The sequence below is a fragment of the Amyelois transitella genome, chromosome 5 (genome assembly GCF_032362555.1).
Source record: "Amyelois transitella isolate CPQ chromosome 5, ilAmyTran1.1, whole genome shotgun sequence".
NCBI classification, from domain to species: domain Eukaryota; kingdom Metazoa; phylum Arthropoda; class Insecta; order Lepidoptera; family Pyralidae; genus Amyelois; species Amyelois transitella.
In genome coordinates this window covers 7,719,617-7,743,047 of record NC_083508.1, presented here as the reverse complement: position 1 = coordinate 7,743,047, position 23,431 = coordinate 7,719,617, and the positions used below count along the sequence as shown (strand labels likewise).

The 23,431-nt window shown below is 35.3% G+C and overlaps 3 protein-coding genes across 5 annotated transcripts in view; 1 reads left to right on the top strand and 2 right to left on the bottom strand.

The window, feature by feature from the left end:
- LOC106131882 (transmembrane protein 132E) overlaps positions 1–6,345 on the bottom strand; it is a 74,927-nt gene extending 68,582 nt beyond the window's left edge. The window contains exon 1 of the mRNA XM_013331143.2: positions 5,933–6,345. Coding sequence (XP_013186597.2) covers positions 5,933–5,963 — 31 coding nt within the window. The 5' untranslated portion in view covers positions 5,964–6,345. The remainder of the gene's footprint in view (positions 1–5,932) is intronic.
- Positions 6,346–8,441: 2,096 nt separating this feature from the next.
- Positions 8,442–12,177, bottom strand: LOC106131815 (rRNA methyltransferase 3, mitochondrial). 3 transcript variants are annotated; one of them, XM_060954899.1, is made up of 6 exons: positions 11,654–12,161; positions 10,848–11,095; positions 10,439–10,594; positions 9,600–9,903; positions 8,810–8,974; positions 8,442–8,462 (listed from the first exon to the last, which is right to left on the bottom strand). In XM_060954899.1, the coding sequence occupies exons 1-5, from the start codon at positions 12,019–12,021 to the stop codon at positions 8,812–8,814; spliced, it is 1,239 nt and encodes a 412-aa protein (XP_060810882.1). In that variant the 5' UTR covers positions 12,022–12,161; the 3' UTR covers positions 8,442–8,462; positions 8,810–8,811. The 3 variants fall into 3 exon arrangements, with proteins under 3 accessions (XP_060810882.1, XP_060810883.1, XP_013186480.2); XM_060954900.1 differs by lacking the exon at positions 8,442–8,462 and having other exon boundaries at positions 8,748–8,974; positions 11,654–11,962; positions 12,044–12,177; XM_013331026.2 differs by lacking the exon at positions 8,442–8,462 and having other exon boundaries at positions 8,748–8,974.
- A 5,328-nt stretch (positions 12,178–17,505) lies between these two features.
- LOC106131914 (protein kintoun) lies at positions 17,506–22,631 on the top strand. Its single transcript, XM_013331190.2, has 3 exons — positions 17,506–19,625; positions 20,286–20,406; positions 20,971–22,631. Exons 1-3 carry the CDS (start codon positions 17,617–17,619, stop codon positions 21,358–21,360), a joined length of 2,520 nt encoding a protein of 839 aa, XP_013186644.2. The 5' UTR covers positions 17,506–17,616; the 3' UTR covers positions 21,361–22,631.
- The last annotated feature ends 800 nt before the right edge of the window (positions 22,632–23,431 follow it).

The following is a 23,431-nucleotide window of genomic DNA, read 5'->3' as shown; positions in this document are numbered from 1 at the left end:
TTGTATCGTAAATTATTAATGTCAAAAAGTAGTTTTCAAACTGAACTGCTATAGTAATTTGGTGGACTAGGTTTCAAGTTTAACTCACATGTTGAAGAAAGGAAAACTGAGATCTTTGCTTCAGATAAGTGACGGTTTAAACAAAAAACTTTTGAAACTGATATAAAATAATGTATCCATCATTTGCAAAACACCCAACATCAAATTGTTTAATCATTCTAAGGTATTTTCATTCATTAATATAATAACGTCTACAGCCCTTACTGGGTAGAGAGAGCCAACAGTCTTGAAAGATTGATAGGCCACATTCAGCTGACTAGACTTAGGTTTTTTTTCTCATAATCTTTCATAGCTCTCTTTTTTATATCGAAGAAACTGAATACGATCACTTTACATACTGGGTACCCTATGGTTTTATCATTCTTTGGCAAATTAATACGAATGAACCATCATCGGAACGATTTGGAGGCGCTCGGCAATTAGTCATCATTATTGCGAACAAGAATAATTGATCTGAATTAGACAACGAAACAAATGTCTGTTAATGAACACAGTTACTGTTAATGAATTGTGTGAAGGGATCCTTCGGGAGATATCGATGATTGTTAATAATGAAAATAAGAGGTCTTGTTTGCCCTAAGTATAACATTAGTAACGCCAATTGAAAATACATCTGTAACCAAAAGCAAATAATTAAGCGCTTGATAATAACATGAATGATGTTTTTCAATAGCTGGTTGGATTATCCATCGTGTAAAATGAATAAAATCTTTTAAGCACACATGCGGTCTTCATAAATCTCATGTCAGATGCTACAAGCAAGTTGTGTGTCATAAATACGTGTGGGTATGTATGTCAAAACATGGGGGATTTGGGCGCTGTCTCCCGACGCAGACGGGGCAGGCGACACCGAACGAGATAATGAAAAAAAAAGATTTATGATCTACTCTAATCAAATTTTATTACAATGACAACCCTCGCCCTATCCTTATATACGAGTAAAATGTTCAAAGTATGTAATGTAAAATAGAGATATTAATTGTTTTCTTGAAAGCACTATCTTAACATTTTCAAGAAACTACAAATGTATTCTTTTTTTGCTTCTGTCATAATACAGAACATGTTAAAAAATCCTATAAGTACATTAAGGTTGTTTAAAAAGGCATTACAGCGGATGAGAGAGCAAAAACTGATCCAAAATCATGGCCAAAGAGGTCACGAGACACATTTCCATAAAGTTTCGAATAAAGAATATGGTTCTGTAATATCTTGGATAATAATATAGTCATTCGTACGAATCGTGGAATAACGCTAGCACCCTTCTCCCACACCACTTCCAATACACACGGAACCCACGTCCTTCACCACTTTGACCCAATTATATCTACGTGTATGGTTTTTACTTCACACATCTGACCCTTATCATATTTGCAATATAAGCTTCGGAAACTTAAGTAAAGTGTGTCATTCGGGACTAATTGACAGTGTTTTATTAAGTACATATTCAATCGCGAACAATCCGTAATCCGTAATTTACTGGTGTTCGAACTAGCGCAAGGTAAACCTTTCCTTTGACCTTTAAACCAATTAACCTTTGAAAGCGCCGAAGCTGTCCCTTTTGTCACCGACTTCTGGTTTCGCTGACATAAAAGACCACATATTGAATATCACAGGGAAACTCAATTTGGTAATTACGTTTTAAAAATGGAATTGAACAGCCGTAGATCTTTTCAAAATATTATTATAAAAACACATCCTTGAAATGACCCTCTGTTAGCACAATCATGTGATAGCAAGGGGTAGCACAAAAAGGGCCATTAGGTAGAGAGTAAAGCGCAATGACTTGAATTAGTTATTCAGTTGATTATTCCACCCCTCTGGCCACTCTATCATTATCGTTTCACTCGACTCGGCGCACGTGCCGGCGTACATGACATAAGCAACCCTCCACCTTTTCAAGGTCGATAATAATCAGTCTGCCTTTTGTTTCTTATAGGGAAATACTTTTCATTTACAACGGTTTTCCCTTCTACATAATTTCATAGCAGATATTGGCTCTGCTGTGTTGGTTTCAATTACGTTTTGTACGAATGACATGCTGTTTTATCGATTTTATCGAGTAAGATACAATCACGTGTGTTTTATTTCTGTTCTACATTCGTTTTATTGCATCAAAGGCATTCAAGTGATTGTATCACATGAATGCCTAATAATTGCAGATGCATAATAATTGTTCTGACATGAAGTCATAACAGTGAGAAAGAAACTTATTATTCCCCACTTCAATATAGAAAATTACATGGAAATTGCAAATACAATGAACAAGAAATTCCCGAAGGAATGGGCTAGGATCGATTGTGGTTTAATTAAAAATTCTGCTTTGAACAGTTATGTAGCTGAAACCTTTTGTACAGCCAACGACGCGCCCCCTGGGGAAATAACCCCAGCACTTATGACTTATTGTAATATGAAAAATTATCAGGTCAGTGTTCATGTCCACAAGAGATTGGTCTTTGATGCATTCTCGTCGAACATTAATACGAAAACCGGTTAAGTGCGACTTTAAACAGTGTTCACCTTAAAACACGTTTTAGCTTTATTAGACCTAAGATTTAACTTATAAAAGATGTATAGGGGAGCTGAAAAATATGGTACAATCCTCTTTATATTTATCAGCGATGTTATAATAATAAGTTACGCAGTCTTGGATTATAATCTGCAAAGTTTGACGACATATAAAGTATACACGCATACCTGATAGATATAATCAAATAAATAATGTTACTTACAACTATACTTTTAAGCTGGTTTAATTGAGGTTCAAAAATTTGGTTAGTCAATCATTTCAACTTATAATATACTTCGACAGATCTATCTAGGCGCTCACAAATCATTACTACGCGATAAGATAAACCAAAAATGTGTCAAGTGCAGTGGTTGAAATACTACTAAGAAACAAATCAAATGCAAAACAAACGTGTAACAAAAAAAATCTGACAAAAAAAAAGATAGGACTTGCAATGCAGCCGCGATGTTTAGGTATGCGGTAAACATGCGCATGCAGCGGGTTGCAGCTCAGTGTTCCCACACAAACACACATGCGTCGCCACATGAAAGCTGGCGCCGGCCACTTATCGGCTCTGCACCCGCTTCGATTATGCGTTGCTGTCAGCACCCGAAATAGACATAAACAAACCGCCCGTGAAGAAATTCAAAACAAATGACGACCGTTATATAACAAGAAAACATGCAGGCGCAAATTAACAACAATACATTTCACAAGATCAGCTAGTATTACTAACGAAATGATGAAACAGCTACATAATTGATCTGAAGCTAAAAACCACTTGTCAAACAAAGTATGCAGTGCCCGATATAGGTTTAATGGAGGTTTGGCTTTGTAATATATTGCCGCATTGAATGAAGATGAGATTTTAACGACGTTCAACCAACGCTTTAAGTAAATCAGAAGTGTTATCTTTATAACAGACAATCTTAAAGTCAAAATTAAATGTCACAAAAACTTTCATCTTGTAGCTGTAAGAAGTATAATGCATGGGAATAAAAAAAGTTTAGTGGCCAGGTGCTGTCTACATCCGTTTCTGAAAGCAAAAAAAAAGAATCCAGAGCGCCGGAAGGAGTTGCTACAATATTGCAGCCACCGAACTCCAGAAGCATGAAAGTTTAGTTTTAATACAAGACCATGCTGGTTACTTACATAAAACTTCACTATTGGAATTACTCCGTCAAAGCCCGGCGGCGGAACAAATTTCATAAACAAGTTTTTAACATTTGACCATAAATGTGCATTGTATAGATTTTAAAATCTATTACAACTTAGAAAAATTACATACGAGATAGGTCAGTGGAAGAAATTTATTGGAAAATTTGGACCGCAAATAATTCAATGAAAATTGCGAAAATTCATGGTGGTACGAAGAGATCGGATAAGCTATGTTTTATAATTTCACTAGAAAAAATTATGTGGATTCGTAGTGACCAAATTTTCCTTTTTTTAATATTGTAAATGTAAAGAAATCATCCGCAACTTGCGCTCAGGCGAAATCTTTAATTGATTCATGATCTTAAGTATTCGAGCTCGCGCATTTTATCTTTTTTGGTGAATGTTTGGAGTCTTTTTTTAACTGGTACTCTGAATTGAACAAAAGCATCCCGTCGGCCAGTCGAATCTGCTGCGGCCTGCGGCGTCTACCTGCATTGAACACCTGTCGCCGCCGACAGAAATAAAGGAACTAGAGTTTGCGTGCGTCTTTATAATTTACGCTTCGCCTTCAATTTTAAAATACAGAAAGTTTAAATTGTATGCTTTTCCTTATGATGCATACGTAATTACCGATAAAGGATTATTCTTAGATTAGTAACTAAAGTATGTATGATTTATAATACTTATTATAATTCATTGAAGAGTTATTTAGGAAGGCAATTTATTAATTAATATTAAAGTTTTGCCGCCGCCGTAGGTGCCGTGTGGTACCCGGCACCAATACAAAAAAGAATAGGACCACCCCATCTCTTTTCCATGGAGCTGAACGTGGCCATTCAGTCTTTTCAAGACTTGGCTCTGTCTTCCCCGGAAGGGATATAGACGTGACCATATGTATGTGTATTAAAGTTTTCAAAATTATATTCCTCTTTGTCTTACATTTCCTTTTTTAACCAATTCAAAACTAAGCAGGTATTCAATTCTTCAGTATATATGTGGTTTAATTATCCTGCGTGGCAAATGTGTGTAAATCTAATGTCAATCATGTAACAATCATGTACACATTATAACATCATACTTATAAGTTTGGATCCATCCGTATTTACATCTATAATCGGGTTTTAAAATTTCTATAGCATGTAAGTATTTTTGTTCTAGCATTATTCTCTTTCCTAATGACAAAGACCACAGAAAAGTCATTCCAATCGGCATATCGGACAAATGTAGTTGAACAATGGCCAACGGCCGATATTTCAACAATAGATCCCGAAATCATTCGACGGAACTCTATTATGTGGATATCGGTTTATTCGGCTATCCATATTGATCAAGGATGGGGTAGATATTTAGCAGAAATCGAATAATTTGGCGAGTGCTTCTCGAAATACTCTTCCTGCAATAGTAATCAATAAACGAACGTGCTCTTTTAAAAACTTTAAAAGTTAAACGAAATAAAACTCGTAAAGAACAGAATAAAATATAAACGCATTGTTCGTGCCATATGAGATTGACGCACGCAAAAAATTGCTCTTTTCTTTAGGAACCGTCCCATTTGTTCCTTGGAGCGCCGGAACGAGGGTCTTTTGGCAATCTTATAACTTATTTTTCACGGGCCATGATATATAGAGCGGCATGACAATATTACGCCAGTAAATTTAAGCCGAGAGGTAAGTATACACTACTGTCACGATTTGTCTTAGAGGCGTTTGAATTATATTTAGGGTAAGAAAGTTTATTGGGGTAACATCTTGCTTTTGATGTGAGTGTGATGATGCATCCTTGCAAGTATACATAAAACGTAGGTAAAGATGAGCTGGGCTTTATTATAATACGCTTGTCTTATGCACACCTGGATAGAGCTAAACTGAACAAATGTGAATAAAAATAAGGTAAATTTTACAAGTAGGGACTTACCTACCTAGAAACCTTATTCAATATAAGTAAGTACGTTGAATTCCAATGAAAATTTTAAATAAAATTTCAAGAATAAACATGCATTTATGAGATTTAAAACTAAAGTGAGGTATGTAACTGAGATGATAACATAAGGTATTATTGATAATGATGAGTGCGATATTAAACTACTTACATGGTACACCCATTGTAAGGAATCAGTCCTTGCAATGTTTAAAAGGCGTGAAGAAAACGAAACGGAAATGATGTGGAAAAAGTGTGAAATAAAAAGAAGACATGCAAAAAATTCCTTACCTGTCAACAGTAGCAAAATAAGTCGCCTCATCTTGATTTCCTTTTTGGTGCAGTTTGAAATTCAGACAGGGGACACGTGAGCGGACGCCATCCGTAAGTCCAGGGAAAACTATGCGAGAGCAATGTTTACGCGGCTCAGCTGATGCTGTAGAGTATGTTCGCCAATCAAGCACACACTCGCGCACTGCGGGACCCGCACGCTGCAGTGTCAACGGCCACGAGAAAAACTAGACACTCGGCGAAAGCTGTCCTTCAGCTTAAAACGCGCGAATACTGCACTTTTCAGGGAGTTTATTCATTCATAATGAATGATCTAGCGAGGGGGAGTCAGTTGACAGTTGTGTTCTGTGATGAAAACATGACACATGGCTCGATCGTAGGACTTTGGCTCCGGGACGCACGGTCGTGTCGCACGGCGGCTTACTCGCGAGTTGCGTGAGTGGGCCGGCGGCGACGCCGGGCCGGGGGCGGCAGGGCCACGCCTGCGCACCGCGCCCGCACCGCACCACCTCCAGTATTGACCGACGACGCCTCCTTCCTACATTTCACATCCTTAACTAGGTACCCCCGATTCTCCTTTCAACCTCTGAAAAATCCCCTAATTCCTTCCGGAAGATTGAGATAGGCCACGTCTGTGGACCACAAAGGGGCACCTTTATTTGCAAGCTTAAAATTTTATTTTCTTCAATTGTTATTTATTGCATAAGTCAAGACATTCTGAATTAGGTACTTTATTCTCAATAGCAGTACTTACATCAGATAAGCCCAAATTGATTATGTATTTTTTTTCTGTCTTTATTTTAAAGTTTTAAGATAAATAACTGTTTACTTGAAAACAATTTAGAGATAATATAACCTTTCTACATGATGAGGTCGAAATTATTTATCACATAATTTTTTTACTTAATTTGTGTGAAACATTAACAATTTTTCAAATATTATTTGGGACTAACAAAATATAATTAGAAATTTACGGTTATAATTTCCATATGACTTGGCTTCCAAAAAATTAACAAATCCATTTAAATACTAGTCCACTTTAAGTAAGTACATTAATCTCGTCTGGTGGACTAGTTGGAATAAAGCCTACACATACTGAAGAGGCCGCTTGGCACTGAAACAGTTGCCAAATGAGCATAGCCGAAATTTTATTATGTATGTACCTAATCTGTTGTAAATAGTTATCCCATAGAGGTAAAACCTGATAACAAACAGAAATTATCTATACTAGATATTATTATAAAGCTGAAGAGTTTGTTTGTTTGAACGCGCTAATCTCAGAAACTACTGGTTCGAATTGAAAAATTATTTTTGCGTTGAATAGACTATTTATCGAGGAAGGCTTTAGGCTATATAACACCACGCTGCAACTATAAGAAGCAAAGAAATAATGGAAAATGTGAAAAAAAAACGGGGAAAATTATTCATCCTTTAGGGCTTCAATTATGCCCAAAATAACTATTCCACGCGGACGAAGTTTTCAAATATGAGGTTAATGTAACTAATTTGTGCCCATAATAGTAAAAATTATGTACTTTTTTTAATATGGCACTGACACGTTTTAAATTTACGCAAATTAAAAAGTCCCATAATAAATGTCATGTCGATACGGATATATTTTTATGGAAGAGGATTCGAATATTTATATACACTTTACTGATAAGCTTATGAATAAAATTGGTTTAACTTCGTAAGAGATGAACACATTCGCACTAGTTTAACGGACATACATACATACATATGGTCACGTCTATATCCCTTGTGGGGTAGACAGAGCCAACAGTTTAACGGACAAGACTAGATTTTTTTTAAAACAGGCGTACTTACAGCCCAGCCAATGTTATTCATCCTCATGAATCTTAATTGGTTAATAACTTTGGAATAATTATACTCTCCAATATACCAGCTTAACAGCAAAGTTTCCGACAAAACAGCATAGTGCTCAATAGTTATTTGAACATTAACCCTATAGCTGCATAATATACAGTTATACACACATAAAATCATACTTCTTTCCCGGAGGGGCAGGCAGAGACTAGGAACGTCTTTCCACTTGTCACGATCCCTATATACCTTGTTTCGCTTCATCCACATTCATAACTCTCTTCAGCTCGTCCGTTAACCCCATATCACTCAATAAAATTAATCTAGGACCTAGCAACCTGTTAGTGAAAGTCGTTAAATTTTGCTACCCTTTTTGCAGCCACTGTATAATCAATCAAAGTCGTCCATCGGATAACAAATAAGGCCTTTTAATATGGATAATTAATTAAAACGACAAATACTTAGATCGCGTTTATTTAGAATATAGCGTTTTTCGCTCTAATGGCGTCGTTATGTAATCACGTTGGAAGACGTAGAGAATTGTGTGGAGAAGTTATTAAAAAAGGTATCTACTTTAATCTACATCAGACAACAAAGCACAAATCTAGTAGAAATATGTTATTTATACTGTATTCTAGTACTGACGAAATATTTTTGCATATTCTCGGTTAGACGCTCCTCTGATTCCCCTGAAATGTTACGCGGCCTGAGGAAAAAAAGCGATTTAAATATATAAAATCACGTCTATATTCCGCACAAATTAAATCTATTCTATTCTATTCTTCATGCAAGCTCGGCGGTTTCGGATACTCTTGACCTGACCCTTTACCAGGACGTCCTTAATTTGATCAAGATACGTTCGTCTAGGCCATAAGTCTATTTAGAAAACAGATTAAATACGCCCAGTTTTGTCTCAGTTACTTTTTGTTATGGATAGTTTAAAGCTTACTAAATAGGTAGGTAGAATGATAAAAATAAACAAATGCATAGGTACTCATATAAAACTTATATATTACAAAGTATCTACTAAATTACGAATACATCAACAATTACTTCTAGCTAGCGTGTATTCGCTCCCTTTTCTCCTTGGCCCATAACTGCAGCAATTGTTTTCTGATTTCGAAAGCAATAATAGCCGTTGCCATACCCGTGTTCAAGCTATCTATACCTCTTTGTAATGGAATATTCAATCTCAAGCCATTTCTTCTTGCAGCCAAACTGAAACAAAATATATATTCTATACAGTTCAAGATTCGGGCCGGATGTTAATATCATTCATTCATTCATTGAAGAGGTTTGAAAGAAAAATTGAACATCAAACGACATTCACTCAAAAACAATACTTCCTTTGCAGTATTTACTTTTCGATAGAAAATACGCCAAGTCCGCAAGCTAGCTGCTAGATGAGTGAAGCTTCGATCAACTATAACCAAGATTCACAGATGTTTAATATTCAAAGATGGATCTTAACATATTGCAATAAAGCACACTATCTCTAATCGCTTTTTGTAATAGCTTAAGTTCTATTTCCGAACGAACGGACGAATTCATTAGGTTTGGATACTTTTTCGGCAGGATTGTGGGTCTAAACATATAACGTTGATGGTTAAAGACAATTTAATTCTTAATTGCACACATGCATTAAAAATTTTACAGTCAACCAACTGCACTCCATTCTGGACTGTGACAAATTTCATAACATCATTGATTGCATACCATAAAAGCATTACTACAGGGCATCTGGCACTAAGATTTTAATCCAATTTGGTACACATGCAAATGATTTACCAAAGAAGCCTATTGCTTATGGTATAAATATTATTGCAAACAATTAATAACTTACTCATAACTTTCATCACTAATGCCTTCAGTTTCACCCCCTAGTATCAATGTCACATGTTTTAAAGTAGGGTACTCAATACTATAGTATGGTACCACAGGTATATTCATCCCTGTTATTGAATTTTCCTTTTCAACAGTTTTATCTGACATTCCTATTTGGGTGTTGCTATCAGCAATGAATACTGAAGTATTTTCTTCAAGTAATTTTGGCATGTCTTCCCACTCAATTGAATTATATATTGGCAATCTGAAATGAGCTCCGGCTGCACTTCTAATTACTTTGGGGTCCCACATGTCCACACAACCTGTAATTTGTAAATATCATTTATAATGACATCTGATTCCCAGAACCAATACAAAAAAAAAGAATAGGACCCCTCCATCTCTTTCCCATGGATGTCAACTACGGATTAGGCTTATAAACTTGCGATTTTCTTTTAGGCAATGGGGTAGCAATCTGTCACTATTTGAATGTGAATTCTATCAGTAACCTAAACGCCGAACTTGGCCTGTCAGTCTCGACAGGACTGTTGGCTCTGTCTACCCTGAAGGGGATAAAGACATGACTATATGTATGTATGTATTTATATTATTTTTCTGGAAAAACCACTGATGTGGAAAGAAGTGTTTGTTGCAACCAATTAATACATATGCCTTGGAAAAATTAATGTCAAAGACTCTAAATCACATAGGTATCTTTCTTAATAGGCAAATACTATAAATTATCGCTACCATGCTACTTTTGCAGGACCAAGGTTTAAAGACAAGAGTTGAGAATATATAAATCATAACTACTAATAACAGAAAAAAAAACAAATTTGAGAAAACTGATAACTGTACCTTTAGTTAATAAAACTTTTTCACAGCCTGCACCCACAGCTATTCTCAGTATAGCTCCCAAATTTCCTGGCACTCTGATATTGTCACAAATGAACTGAAGGGGCAAAGGCCTAGATAAACTCTTAGCTTTGTCGGGAGTGGGCATTTCAAAAACTCCTGTAAGACAAAAACATAACCTTTTAATAGGTTGTTTCCACAGCCCAGTGGTCTAGTACGGTAGATTTAATGGTAGCCATTAAAATTTCAAGAAAAATATAAGTTTAATCTGATTGCTTTGGTTCAACATTTGATCAGAACAATGTATAAGAAATTGAGACAAATTTTTCCTTTTTAATATACTACTATGATTCTGATACTACTAAAAAAATGTGGAAAGACAAAAAATACTTCAACTAAATTTTGATCTTACCAAAAATTCCAGGTGAGGTCTCTACATCAGACCATAGAGACATTTCTTTATAAGGCACTTTGAATAATTTTACTCCAGTCTTTGGTAAAAATGGGCGAATATTGTTCAGATCTTCTGTGCGAGAGAATATAACATATTTCAGTAGACATTTAGCTTCCAAACCATCAACAATAAGTCTCCAACCTTCAACCAGAATTTGATTCAGACGAATACGGTCCTTCTTTGTTTTCAATTTTACCAGGATGTTGCTACAACCAAATAACATAGGTACATACATATAATCATGCCCTTGCAGGGTAGATAGAGACAACAATGTTGACAAGACTGATAGGCCATGTAGGCTTAATGATAGAATTGAGATTCATGTAATGACAAATTTTTAGTCTGTCACCTAAAAGAAGAATCCCAAGTTTATAAGCCTATCCCTTAGTCGCCCTTTACGACATTCATGGGAAAGAGATGGAGTGGTCCTTTTCTTTGTCCTATTGGTGGCGGAAACCACACAGTATAAAGAGTATGTTTAAATATGCTAAAGATCTAGGAATCTGAGTTTGTCTAGTAACAATTACAACTGGATCTACAGAGGTTTATATTATTACCAATAAATAAATTACACTAAACAAAATCATATTTACATAATTAGCAAATATTTTAAATTTATAACCTATTATTTTCACAAAATTGTTAATAGTTTCAAATATTTTATTTACACTCTAATTATTGAATTTTTAAAAAAGAAGTCAACGTTTGAATAAAAATAAAAATTAATGTCTACATAGTTGTTTTGAGCTTTGCACCACATTTACCTTATTCGCCCATCACTTGTAGTTGTTTTCTCATAAAGGACCTCATTATTATCATCAAAGACTTTGCATTGGCTCAAATAAAACTCTCTTTTTTTCAGTTTATCTTCTCGCTTACTTCTTATTTCTTTTGCCTTTTGTGGAGAGATGATAGGTGGAGTTTCTTCAGGGGCTAGAGGAGCTGCATTTACTTTAGAATAAATCTCGGAATCCAGACTAATGACCTTTTCCTTCTTTAGACTAGGTTTTGATTTTTCATTAAATGGCAACAAAACTTTTGCAGGATCCCTGTTCATCCATCGTGCGTATAACCTAGCGGAATTTCGAGACGCATTTAATTGTGAAAGAAATCGGTTAACATTTAGAGACATTATAAGATTATAATGTTCTTACTTATAGAAAAATGCAAAATCGTCTACGAATAGGTGTTTTCAGAAAAATTACTTAAAATCGTTAAATAATATGAACACCCATACGAACGAGTACCTATGTTAGGAAGGAAAGGAATGGAACGTATTAATTTAACTACCAAAGAGTAGTACTTTAATATTTACGCGACCAGGTTTTAAACCAGTTTCCAAGTACGTATACCAGATCTTTATTTTTACACTAGCGACCCGCCCCGGCTTCGCACGGATGCACAGCCGATACTAAGTATATCTCTATTAGAACTAACTAAAGGACCGCCCGCAAAGCGGCTAACTAAGTCTTGCTCCCGGCAAAAGTGTCACTTCTGCCTGCAGTCCCGCAGTGCAACCTGTTGTTTTAGGATACATAACAAAATTATTATAGAGCTTCTCTATAAACAATATTTGATGTTGAATTATTTTCAGCTAACAAAATATACTGATGGTCGGCGGCCCCGACCCTATCAATTTTAACATTTTTAACCCCTGGCCTTGGTGACACCCACTTCGCAACGGGCCGTGCAGCAGAAATCGTAATATTTTAATTTCACCACAACTTCAAAACCAAACGTCCAATTTTAATCATTCAAAGACTAAATATTATCTACATAAACTGTACTTATTGATAAAATTATTTATTTTGATAAGGATTAAAAGCATGAGTAAAAAAACGCGTTTAAATGTAGACCAAAAAAAATTCAAGATTTTTAAATAAAAATGTGGTTGTTGTGCCTCACTCGACATAGATAGGTATAGTGTGTCGCGGACTTTTTTGTAGATATTTATAAGATCTACAATTAATTAAAACATTTTATGGTTCTATCTTTTGTAGTTTAGGCAGCGTACGCAAAATAAGTAACTTTTTGGTTGATTTTTTTCAGTTTGTGTCCGAAAAATCCAAATATATTAGGGAACCCTATTTTTTTCCAAAATAAAATATAGTCTATGTTACTCGTGGATAATGTAGCTTTCGAATGGTGAAAGAATTTTTAAAATCGGTCCAGTAGTTTTTGAGCCTATTCATTACAACCAAACAAACAAACAAAGTTTTCCTCTTTATAATATTAGTGTAAAAGTGTAGATGTAGATTTATGAAAAAGTTTTAAAAATTTAACCGACTTCCAAAAAAGAGGATATCAGTTGAGCCCTCACTTTTTCTTTTATATATCGACGGTTGAAAGGCTAATTGTGGTAAGCGCCATTTTGTGAAAGCTGAGAAAAAGCGGTTTAAAGTTTTAATTTTTGGAAAAAAATTCGCTGTTAAAAAATGGCTTGACCGATTTTGATAAAATTAATACAGTATATTTATAAGGTTAAAAAGTACGTAAAACCATTATTTCTGTTACTATTTAGCAATATTTCAGTAATTTTATGGCGCTTACATCAAAATGACACTTTTCCAGGGAAAGGCAAAATGAGTTAAATGCTTGAAATGAACAAATAACTTGACAGCAAAATGAGTCAAATGCTTGAAGTGAACAAATAACTGGACAGCAAAATGGTTCAAGCGCCCATCCCATGTAATACAAAATAATTGAAAATTATTTAAATGCCATGTAATTTTCAACACTAAATTGATATTTCAGTTTAAAAGACAAAATAATACAAAAAGAAAATTGAGCAATTGAAACAAACGGCATGCCAATAGAAAGTAGATCATGACTTTTGGTTCTTGTCATCAATACAATAATTTTTTAGGAATTAAATAACAGTTATTTTTAAATAAAACAAAAAGAAATCCTTATATGAAGATTCGAATGCTTGTGTCAGGATAAACGGAGCGCACACTGAGTGAATTAAGATTGAGAAAGGCGTTACGCAAGGATGTGTTGCGTCACCGGAACTGTTCAACCAAAGAGTCTGAAAGTGGATTAAGGATGAATGAGTTACTCGTCAAATGTCTGCTCTATGCCGATGATCAGGTTATACTGGCGTCATCAGCGGAGGAGTTACAGCAGATGGTAAACTGTATGCATGAAGCTTTAAAAGAGAACGGAATGAGAACGTAAGTAAAACTAAAACACTGGTTTTTGAAATGGAGAAAGAAATGACAGCATGTAATATTTTGATTGGAGGAGAAAAAGTTAAGCAAGTGAAAGAGTTTGTATATCTAGGATTAAAGTTTACATCAGATGGCAAGTGTAATAGTGATATTGAAAGGAGAGTGAACGCGGGGAACATGGTGAATGGAGCTTTGCATGCCTTTATGAGCAGTCAGAAACTATCCAAAAAGGCTCGGCTGGCTGTGCATAGGGGCGTGTTGGTCCCGACATTAATGTTTGGGAGTGAAAGTTGGGTATGGCAAAAGAAGCACGAAAGCAGAATAAATGCAGTGGAAATGAGAGCGTTAAGGAGTATGATGGGTGTGAAATTGAGTGACCGGATAAGGAACAGCGTGATAAGGGAATGTTGTGATGTGAAAGAAGAAGTATTGACAGGAATAGAAAAGGGTATGTTGAGATAATTCGGTCATGTGGAGAGGATGAATGAAAACAGGTTGACTAAGCAGATATACAAGGAGAGTGTGGAGGGAAAGGTCGGAGTGGGAAGACCTAGACGAACGTATCTTGATCAAATTAAGGACGTCCTGGTAAAGGGTCAGGTCAAAAGTACCCGAAACCCCCGAGCATGCATGAAGAGAGTTATGAATGTGGATGAAGCGAAGGAAGTATGCAGAGATCGTGGCAAGTGGAAACAGGTAGTCTCTGCTTACCCCTCCGGGAAAGAGGCGTGATTTAATGTATGTATGTATGCAGAAAGAAATGACAGCATGTAATATTTTGATTGGAGGAGAAAAAGTTGAGCAAGTGAAAGAGTTTGTATATCTAGGATCAAAGTTTACTTCAGATGGCAAGTGTGTTAGTGATATTGAAAGGAGAGTGAACGCAGGGAACATGGTGAATGGAGCTTTGCATGCCTTTATGAGCAGTCAGAAACTATCCAAAAAGGCTCGACTGGCAGTGCATAGGGGCGTGTTGGTTCCGACATTAATGTATGGGAGTGAAAGTTGGGTATGGCAAAAGAAGCACGAAAGCAGAATAAATGCAGTGGAAATGAGAGCGTTAATGATGGGTGTGAAATTGAGTGACCGGATAAGGAACAGCGTGGTAAGGAAAAGTTGTGATTTGAAAGAAGATGTAGTTACAGAAATAGAAAATAAAGGAGCATGCATGAAGAGAGTTATGAATGTGGATGAAGCGAAGGAAGTATGCAGAGATCGTGACAAGTGGAAAGAGGTAGTCTCTGCCTACCCCTCCGGAAAAGAGGCGTGATTTTATGTATGTATGTATGTACAACTTCGTTAACCGCCGGCGTTTGACTGACGCCGCAGACGCGCACGAGCGCGAGCGAAACATGCCTCGGTAGCGCACACAACACGATAACTACCTACAGCGTGCAACAAAATGTGTCAAACGACATGCGTGTGTGGGGCGATGGAAAACAAAAACGGCTAAGCGACGTACTTCAATATTATCTTACAAATCAAAATGGGTCAAGCGACCATATCCTATAAAAAGCGAAAAGGCAAATTGGCGCAATTGCCTCTGATTTTCAAAATAGTATGATGCAATGTAATCCATACGCCTTGACACAAAAATTATGATAAAAGTCAAAAAGGTTTAAGTGGCAGATACACAAATTTACCCAAATCTTTGTCGTTTAGATCAATGACCGCCAAAATGAGACCCTTTTTTGCGGTTGTGTCAAGCGCCAAAAAAATGCTCAGAAAAATATGAGAGTGAGCTCAAACGATGGAGAAAAATTCGCTGATTCCAAATATGTATATAACTCAATATCGCAAAAAATGTCGCTTGACACAATTAGCCTTTCAACCGTCGATATTATATTATATTTTTAAATTATTTTTCATAGAATTTCATCAAGTGGTCGTTGTGACTTTTAAACATAAATCATTTCATAGACGCCTCCAGTATAATTTAGTAGTTATATACGCTATTTAAATCAAAGTAACTAGTTTACACAAGCTATGATGGCTGTTTTCATATAGGTATAAAAAAAATATATTTATGTAACAATATATCAGATATAGCTATTATTTAAATATATTCGAATATAGTTTGACCTAGACGAACGTATCTTGATCAAATTAAGGACGTCCTGGTAAAGGGTCAGGTCAAAAGTACCAGAAACCGCCGAGCTTGCATGAAGAGAGTTATGAATGTGGATGAAGCGAAGGAAGTATGCAGAAATCGTGGCAAGTGGAAAGAGGTAGTGTCTGCCTACCTCTCCAGGAAAGAGGCGTGATTTCATGTACGAGTATATTATGACAAAATAATGTAAATAATATTTTTTCTGCTACTGAATGTAACAATCACCTCTAGGTCACCTATAGTCCGATACACTATAACCCGTGACAAAGTATTTTACTCAAAAGCGCTCGACGCGCCTCCTACTTCCATTTCAATACGCTTAGAACCTCATTGTTCTTTTAAACTTCTTATTACTAATAATGCTTAGGATTCTGGTTGCTGGTGGTTGGACAGTCTAAACCATTATAAAACACTAGGTCAGTCAGCACCTCAGTTCTATTATAAGATTTTACTTAATAGTTTTTATTCCTAAATTGCAGCATATACAGTATTTTCCTTTTATAGAATGGCTAGTATTTTTAACAAGTATTTCTCGTAACATACCAAGTATTACTGGTGCGCCATATTTTCAAGTACGATCCATGCCTAGATATGTCATTGTCATTGTGGACAATGTTGCCAGCCAAATGTTAAAAACTTAAAAACCAGGCAAATGCGCACACTTTTCAATTTGTCCCTGCAATATCTGTTGCCACCGGGCTTGCCGTAAAAAAATTGGTATCGTATTACGATATTTTTGGCTTCATTTACCGTTATTCACATATAACGTCACCAGTGAAATTAACGGAAAGAAATAACGTTAAGACTGATTAACGTATTTTTTTTTATTTCCCGGTAAATTCATATAAATACGAATACGTTATATAACGTAACTGATTGATTTAATGACGGATTCGCAGTAAACACTTCTAATCGCATCGCGTATTGTAAAGTTGCCTTGTGACAGACAAACTTTAGGTACCAATATTTTATAAAAGAGAACAGATTTTCATTTCACATAAACGATAACGATATTTATAACGCTAATTATTAACGATATTTATAATGCTAAATAGTATCGCAATTCTTAGCGTTAATTTGTAACTATATAATAATATAACATTATTTAATATCGTTACATAACGTTAAAAGATAACATTACCGATGTTACGCCTATATCGGTATAAGTCATAACTTTTGAAAATAATGTTATTTGCCGTTACTTATAGTGTTCGTTAGGTAACGTTAACAATCCCTGGTCGCAAGCGTTCTGCTGCTCTCTATTTGCGACCGCGACTTCGTTAATTAAGACAGTTGGTAACACTGACGTTTCCAACTTATCATACACAACACACAAACATACGAATAGCGTATTCGTATCGCTATCAGCTGGCTGGATTGGAAATTTTGTGAATGCGTAGTAAACTGTGTTTATTTATAAATTGGCTAAGAAACTAGATAGTACAAAATGGCAACAGGCGTAAAACCTCGTGATGAAGATCATCAAATGACTAGAAATGATCTCGAAGTTATTCAAGACGCGATGAAGAGTAAGAAGTTTCGAGACCTACTCGCCGAGTACTGTGAAGAGGTACGTGACCCGGCAAATCAAGCGTTATATCAGGAAGAAATGACCAAACTAGAGAAAGAACGCGGTTACAATGTGACTTTCATCAATCCCAAGGGGGGTTATGTTATTAAAACAAGTGTAGCTGGTGACAGAAAAGCATTCATCAATATCTGTAGCAATGAAAAAGTCGCCAAACCATCTTGTGAAGTTCAAGAAGTCGGCGGCAAGAGAGGTATGAATTGGCAAATTCCATACTCTATTATTCCCCCTCGAGACGATTATGATCGTAAAAGAGCACGATGTGTGATTTATGATGTCGTGTTTCACCCAGACACACTGCGCATGGCGGAGGTTAATAAAAGATTTCGTGAACTTGTAAATAAAACTGCCCTGGATGGGTTGACTAAAACATACAACATTCATTTTGACAGCAATAATTTCCGTTTCATAAAATCTAATTATAAAGGCATGATGGTACCTGCCGTTATACGAAAGGAAGATCCAGATTATAAGCCAGGAACTCATACAGAAGAAGAAACTGAAGAATTCCCTCAGGAATTAGTTGACAAATTATACCCACAACATATATATCCTCAAAAATCCGATGAATTATCTGAAGCAAGCACTTCAAACCTTCATAACCATTCTGGATTAAGGAGAAACAAACCTGAGTTCACACACACTTCTGACAGAGGTTATACTATACCAAAATATTTAATAAAACAGCAAAAAAGCATAGACTTACAAGATTATACTTATCAAAAAGATAGTAAACAGTATACTGCTATTCCCAGTAATATAATTGTGGAAATTAACCTCCCGCTTCTTTCATCTACGAAGGATTGTAATCTAGATGTCAATGAAAAATCTTTGAGCTTGGTCTCAGAAAAACCTGCCAAATATAAGCTGAATGTCACACTGCCATATGCAGTTAATGAAAAGTGTGGCAATGCTAAATTTGACAAATCGAAGCATAAGTTAATTGTTACTTTACCAGTGATAAGGAACAGGGGTGTTGAAAATTCCTCAAAAGTTGACAGTGGTGTTGAAAGTGAAGAAAACTCTGGTTCACAAAGTGATGAAGATCATAGAGACAACTTAGTAGTAGAGATATCTTCTACATCATCGGAGAATTCAATAGTGAAGCCTACACAGGAAGATTATAAACCAAGACAGGAAATGTTTTTTGATTCGTCGTTAAGTTACATATTTCCTTCATATACTCACAATGTTATGGATGACATTGTGGCCTTCACCTTCCATGTAAAAAATACTGAACCTGAGTCAGTCATAGTTAAGTCTGAATATAATAAAATTTTCATTAAATTCACATCTGTTGGATCTGGCTTTGTCCCATTGCATTATGCAGCATTAATTATTTTTGAAGAACATGTGAAGTTTGAAAATGCAACAGGTGAAGCATGGGATAATAATGTTATTCTACAACTGGAAATTGCAGGCAATGTTCCACATCAATTCCAGATTGGTTTAAATGAGAGTTCACTGCTCTCTGAATATTTTGATATTTCTCACGTCAAATCAGAAGAGAAAGCAAAATTAAAAAATAATCATGATGATCATGAAGAATCAATACCAGTGGTTGAAGTTACTAATTTGGGTAGTGAAACTAATATAGTTGTATCATCTAATCATGATGAATTAGATGAAGATGACCTAGAGTCCCCAACAGCAGAAGAGAGGGATATTGTATGGACTGAGTCCAACTGTGTGAATGGTGCGAAAAGTATTCTCCGGAAACCAATGTTTATAAAAAGAAGCTATTCCGAGTCAAGCACGGGGGATGTTGCCTCTTCTATGGACTATATAAGCTCAGATTGCATACCTGAGGAATCAAGCTTGAAAAAGACTGTTAGATTTAATGATGTTATTGCCAGGCAATTTTATAGGTGAGTCATAAAACTTTTTATGGATTTTTATCGATGGAAATAGGTATTTCAATAAATTCAATACAGGCAAAACGCATCTGACAGTATAGGTTAAAGGCATAAAAATTGTGAAATTATAAATAATATTAAAACAGAATGCTGTCATGAATATGTTACATAGTGTGTTAGCTTATTAGTATATTGTAATAGATGATTCATTATTGAATGAAAAATTTCCTTCATCATGAATAATAGATAAAAAAAATCTGAGGAGCTGGGCTTTGACCTAATGTCCTTGAAATATAGGAAGTATGCTAACATTTACTAATTTACATATTGTTCATCATGACACGAGGAAAATAACTATCACACTAGCAATGTCCTTGCAGTATATCAATCTTATCTTCATCTGGAAAGTGCCACATTATAAAACATCGTCTTATGACGCAATTTTTCATTGATAAGTATAGTCTATAGTATTATTGTTTTCGTTTTTATTTGCAATGTATATTCGATGAACCCAAAACCTTCTGGACTTATTTTCACTACCTGTTTTTATAGAAAGCTACTTGGTTTCATTGAAAAATCATGCTACTTTAAGAAAATCCTTAATAAATAAATTACCTTAAAGAATGATTAAGAAATAGTTTCAATCTAATTGGATATTCTTTTCCTTTTCAGATATAATTCATCAATAGAAGGTCAGAAGAAGAAAAACCAGAGGAAGAAGAGTAAAAAACGTAATCTAGAAAGGCGTAAGAGTGAAAGTGAGGCAGAGGATGAAGTATTCAGCTCGGATAAGGTTAATATATTTGCTTTTCTAAAACCTGCTTAGTCTGGAAGTGTTGGTACATAAACCTTTTTTAAGTCTGGTATTAATTTTCTTCCTCCTAGCCCAGGCAGCGCCTTTGACCATGTTTTTACACAAAGGATCTCCTATTTGACCTCAGTAACCTTTGCAGGGGAACCTAACCCATATTGGGTATGGTTACTTATCCAGTTTCCTAAATGTGCCAAGTTTCCTAATGAAATTTTCACACATTATAAGAGCATTATAAGAGTACCCGAAACTGCCGAGCTTGCATGAAGAGAGTTATGAATGTGGATGAAGCGAAGGAAGTATGCCGAGATCATGGCAAGTGGAAAGATGTAGTCTCTGCCTACCCCTCCGGGAAAGAGGCGTGATTTTATTATGTATGTATAAGAGCATAACTTATCATTCAAACTAAAGTACTTAGCCCAGAAACTTTTTTTTTGGGAGACTATATTCAAATTGAGGTATAATTATTTTGTCTAAATGTTAATTCATGTTCAAAATATTGTTTCGTAATGTTGTTTTTCATAAGATTGATTGCATGTTTTTCAGGTAACAAAACCAAGGATAAAATCTGTTCTGAAACCCCGTCGTGATAGCGGTCTAGCCGACACCTCGGATGCTGAGGCCGACCACAAAAACACGCCCGATTCATCTTTCAATGATTCGGTTTTCCATTACGAAGAAGACGAAGACGTCATTGGTAACAATGGGGATAACAAGTTTAAATCGGTATTAAACATAGATTATAGAAAAAAAGAGCCATCAGAACCAACTATTTGGGAGTCTACCAGTGAAGGGAAGAAGTACGAAACACCTAAACCAGTGACCTGTGATAATATCAAGCATAAAACCGATCTCTACAATCCAGACAGGCTGAACAAAGGGCAATATCAAGAGGTCATGTTCAAAAATGATCTCATCTTTGATTTGGACATGTGAGGTTTGCCTTTGCTGTTATTTAGTTCCTTTAATGTTAGAATAGTGATTGTATGAAAAAAAAAGAAATGAAATGTAGTTTGTGTTAGTATTTCCTTTGCATTTCATATGGATAGATTAGTAACAGTGCTGGTTTATGGCAATGGTTTGGTTTGCAATACTTGTTGTATCAATCCAGTGTGTTCATGTGTCAATGTCAATTATTTTGGTTATTATTTAAAATATTATTTTATCCAGATAACAAAAATCGTAACTATTGAAATTTGGAAACTAATTCTTTATTATGTATTAAGATAAAATTATGCTCATTTTAGACAATATTTATATATAAAATGCATTTAATGGTACAAATTAGATTACTATTGTTGTAGGTCAAGATTTAGAAAGGCCAAATACTAGCAAGTATTTTTTAATACTGCACATAGATTGCACTTACAACACTAAAATAAGGGTTTCACTATCGCAATTTTAATGAGCTAGTCTTAAGTAACACGTAAATTCTCGTATTTATACAAAACAACCAGTTTTATGCATCAGTAACAATTTTACCACTGGATTTTACAGTATGTTATTATAATGTTAGAACATAAGGTTTGGGAAATTTTGTTGAACAAAAAGCCCATGTGAAGTAACTGTAATTCGGCTGCGCCGATAAAATATGCCAGTTTTGATATATATACGTTTTTTTTAATTTTATCCTAATTTCTGAAATAAGTCCACTAAAAAAAAGTATTTGCAATATAAAATTAATGAGCGAAGCGCTAAACAACGTAAGATTAATCCACTAAGAATAATTTAATAACGTCATACGAAGCAAAACAAGTAGATAACCTTATTTTAACTTTATAATATTTAGACCTAGAGAATTCATATTTAAATCGCCACGAAGCTTAAACCTTATACAACATGTTACAATTTGGCTATTAAGTATCTTGCATAAAAGTAGATAATCCAAATATCTGCACCGCTTTATGAAATTATTAGTAAAATATGTACCAGTATCGTATATGAAACGGTTATACCAGTGTCACGTGCCTTTCTTTTGTGGTGCGTACCAGTGAAATATTGAAGAATTTTTGAGTTTTTTACGGAACTGTTGTCATAACCAATGCATTTTATTTCATATTATTATTATTATAATGTACCTAGTACCTAATCGTGTTTGACGGGGTGTTTGATTATGAAGTTACGTTTTATGTAAAGTTTAGAACTAATGAAATGATATTGTGATTTTGTGCATTAGTGTTATAGTATGATTCATTAAAAATGAGAAATAAGAATGTGTTTTTTTAAACGCGTAGGAAAATAGTGAGCCTTAAATGATAAAATTTCTACACCTTTTATGAAGATTTCTGTGTTAACACATTGTAGCGATTCGGTGAAAATAATATAGGTAGGTATTTTAAGTGATACAAGAAGTAACGTGACATTGTACAAAAGAGAGAATCAAAATTTACGTACATCTACTACACGATAAATTACATAAACTGTTATTGATATTCCGATTTCTATAATATTGTGGTACCTATGATAGTTTACTCGTATGTGGCCAACTATACCTACATACATACACTGGGAAACTACAATCGTACGTACATAATATAGCTACATTATCACATCTACGATGCTATTGTCGCTTTGAGGGAACGTAACCGTAGGCGGAATAATCAAGCAGGATTATGGCGTGCGATATTTCGAAGGAACAGGTAATGTTCACCCTTGGATACCTATATGTAAATACAAACAAATTCTTATTTTATCGTGTGGAGAAGGAGCTCACCAAACGGAAGCGAATGGCTTGCCTTGGAGGAGGCTTACATCCTGCAGGGGGTCAATTCCATCTTAACTAATAGGTATTATAAATGCAAAAGTGTGTATTTGTTTGTTTGTTTCCCCTTCACGCAGTATCTACTGAACTAACCTTTTTAAATTTGCGTATATGTAATTAAGGAGTCTAAAGAAGGACATACGAGTAGATTACTTTCAACTCGGTGAAAACTAAAGTTCCCGTGGTATTTGCGAAAAACCTGTATTCTTTAGAAGATGGCGCTAAATTCACGCGTGATTCATCTTA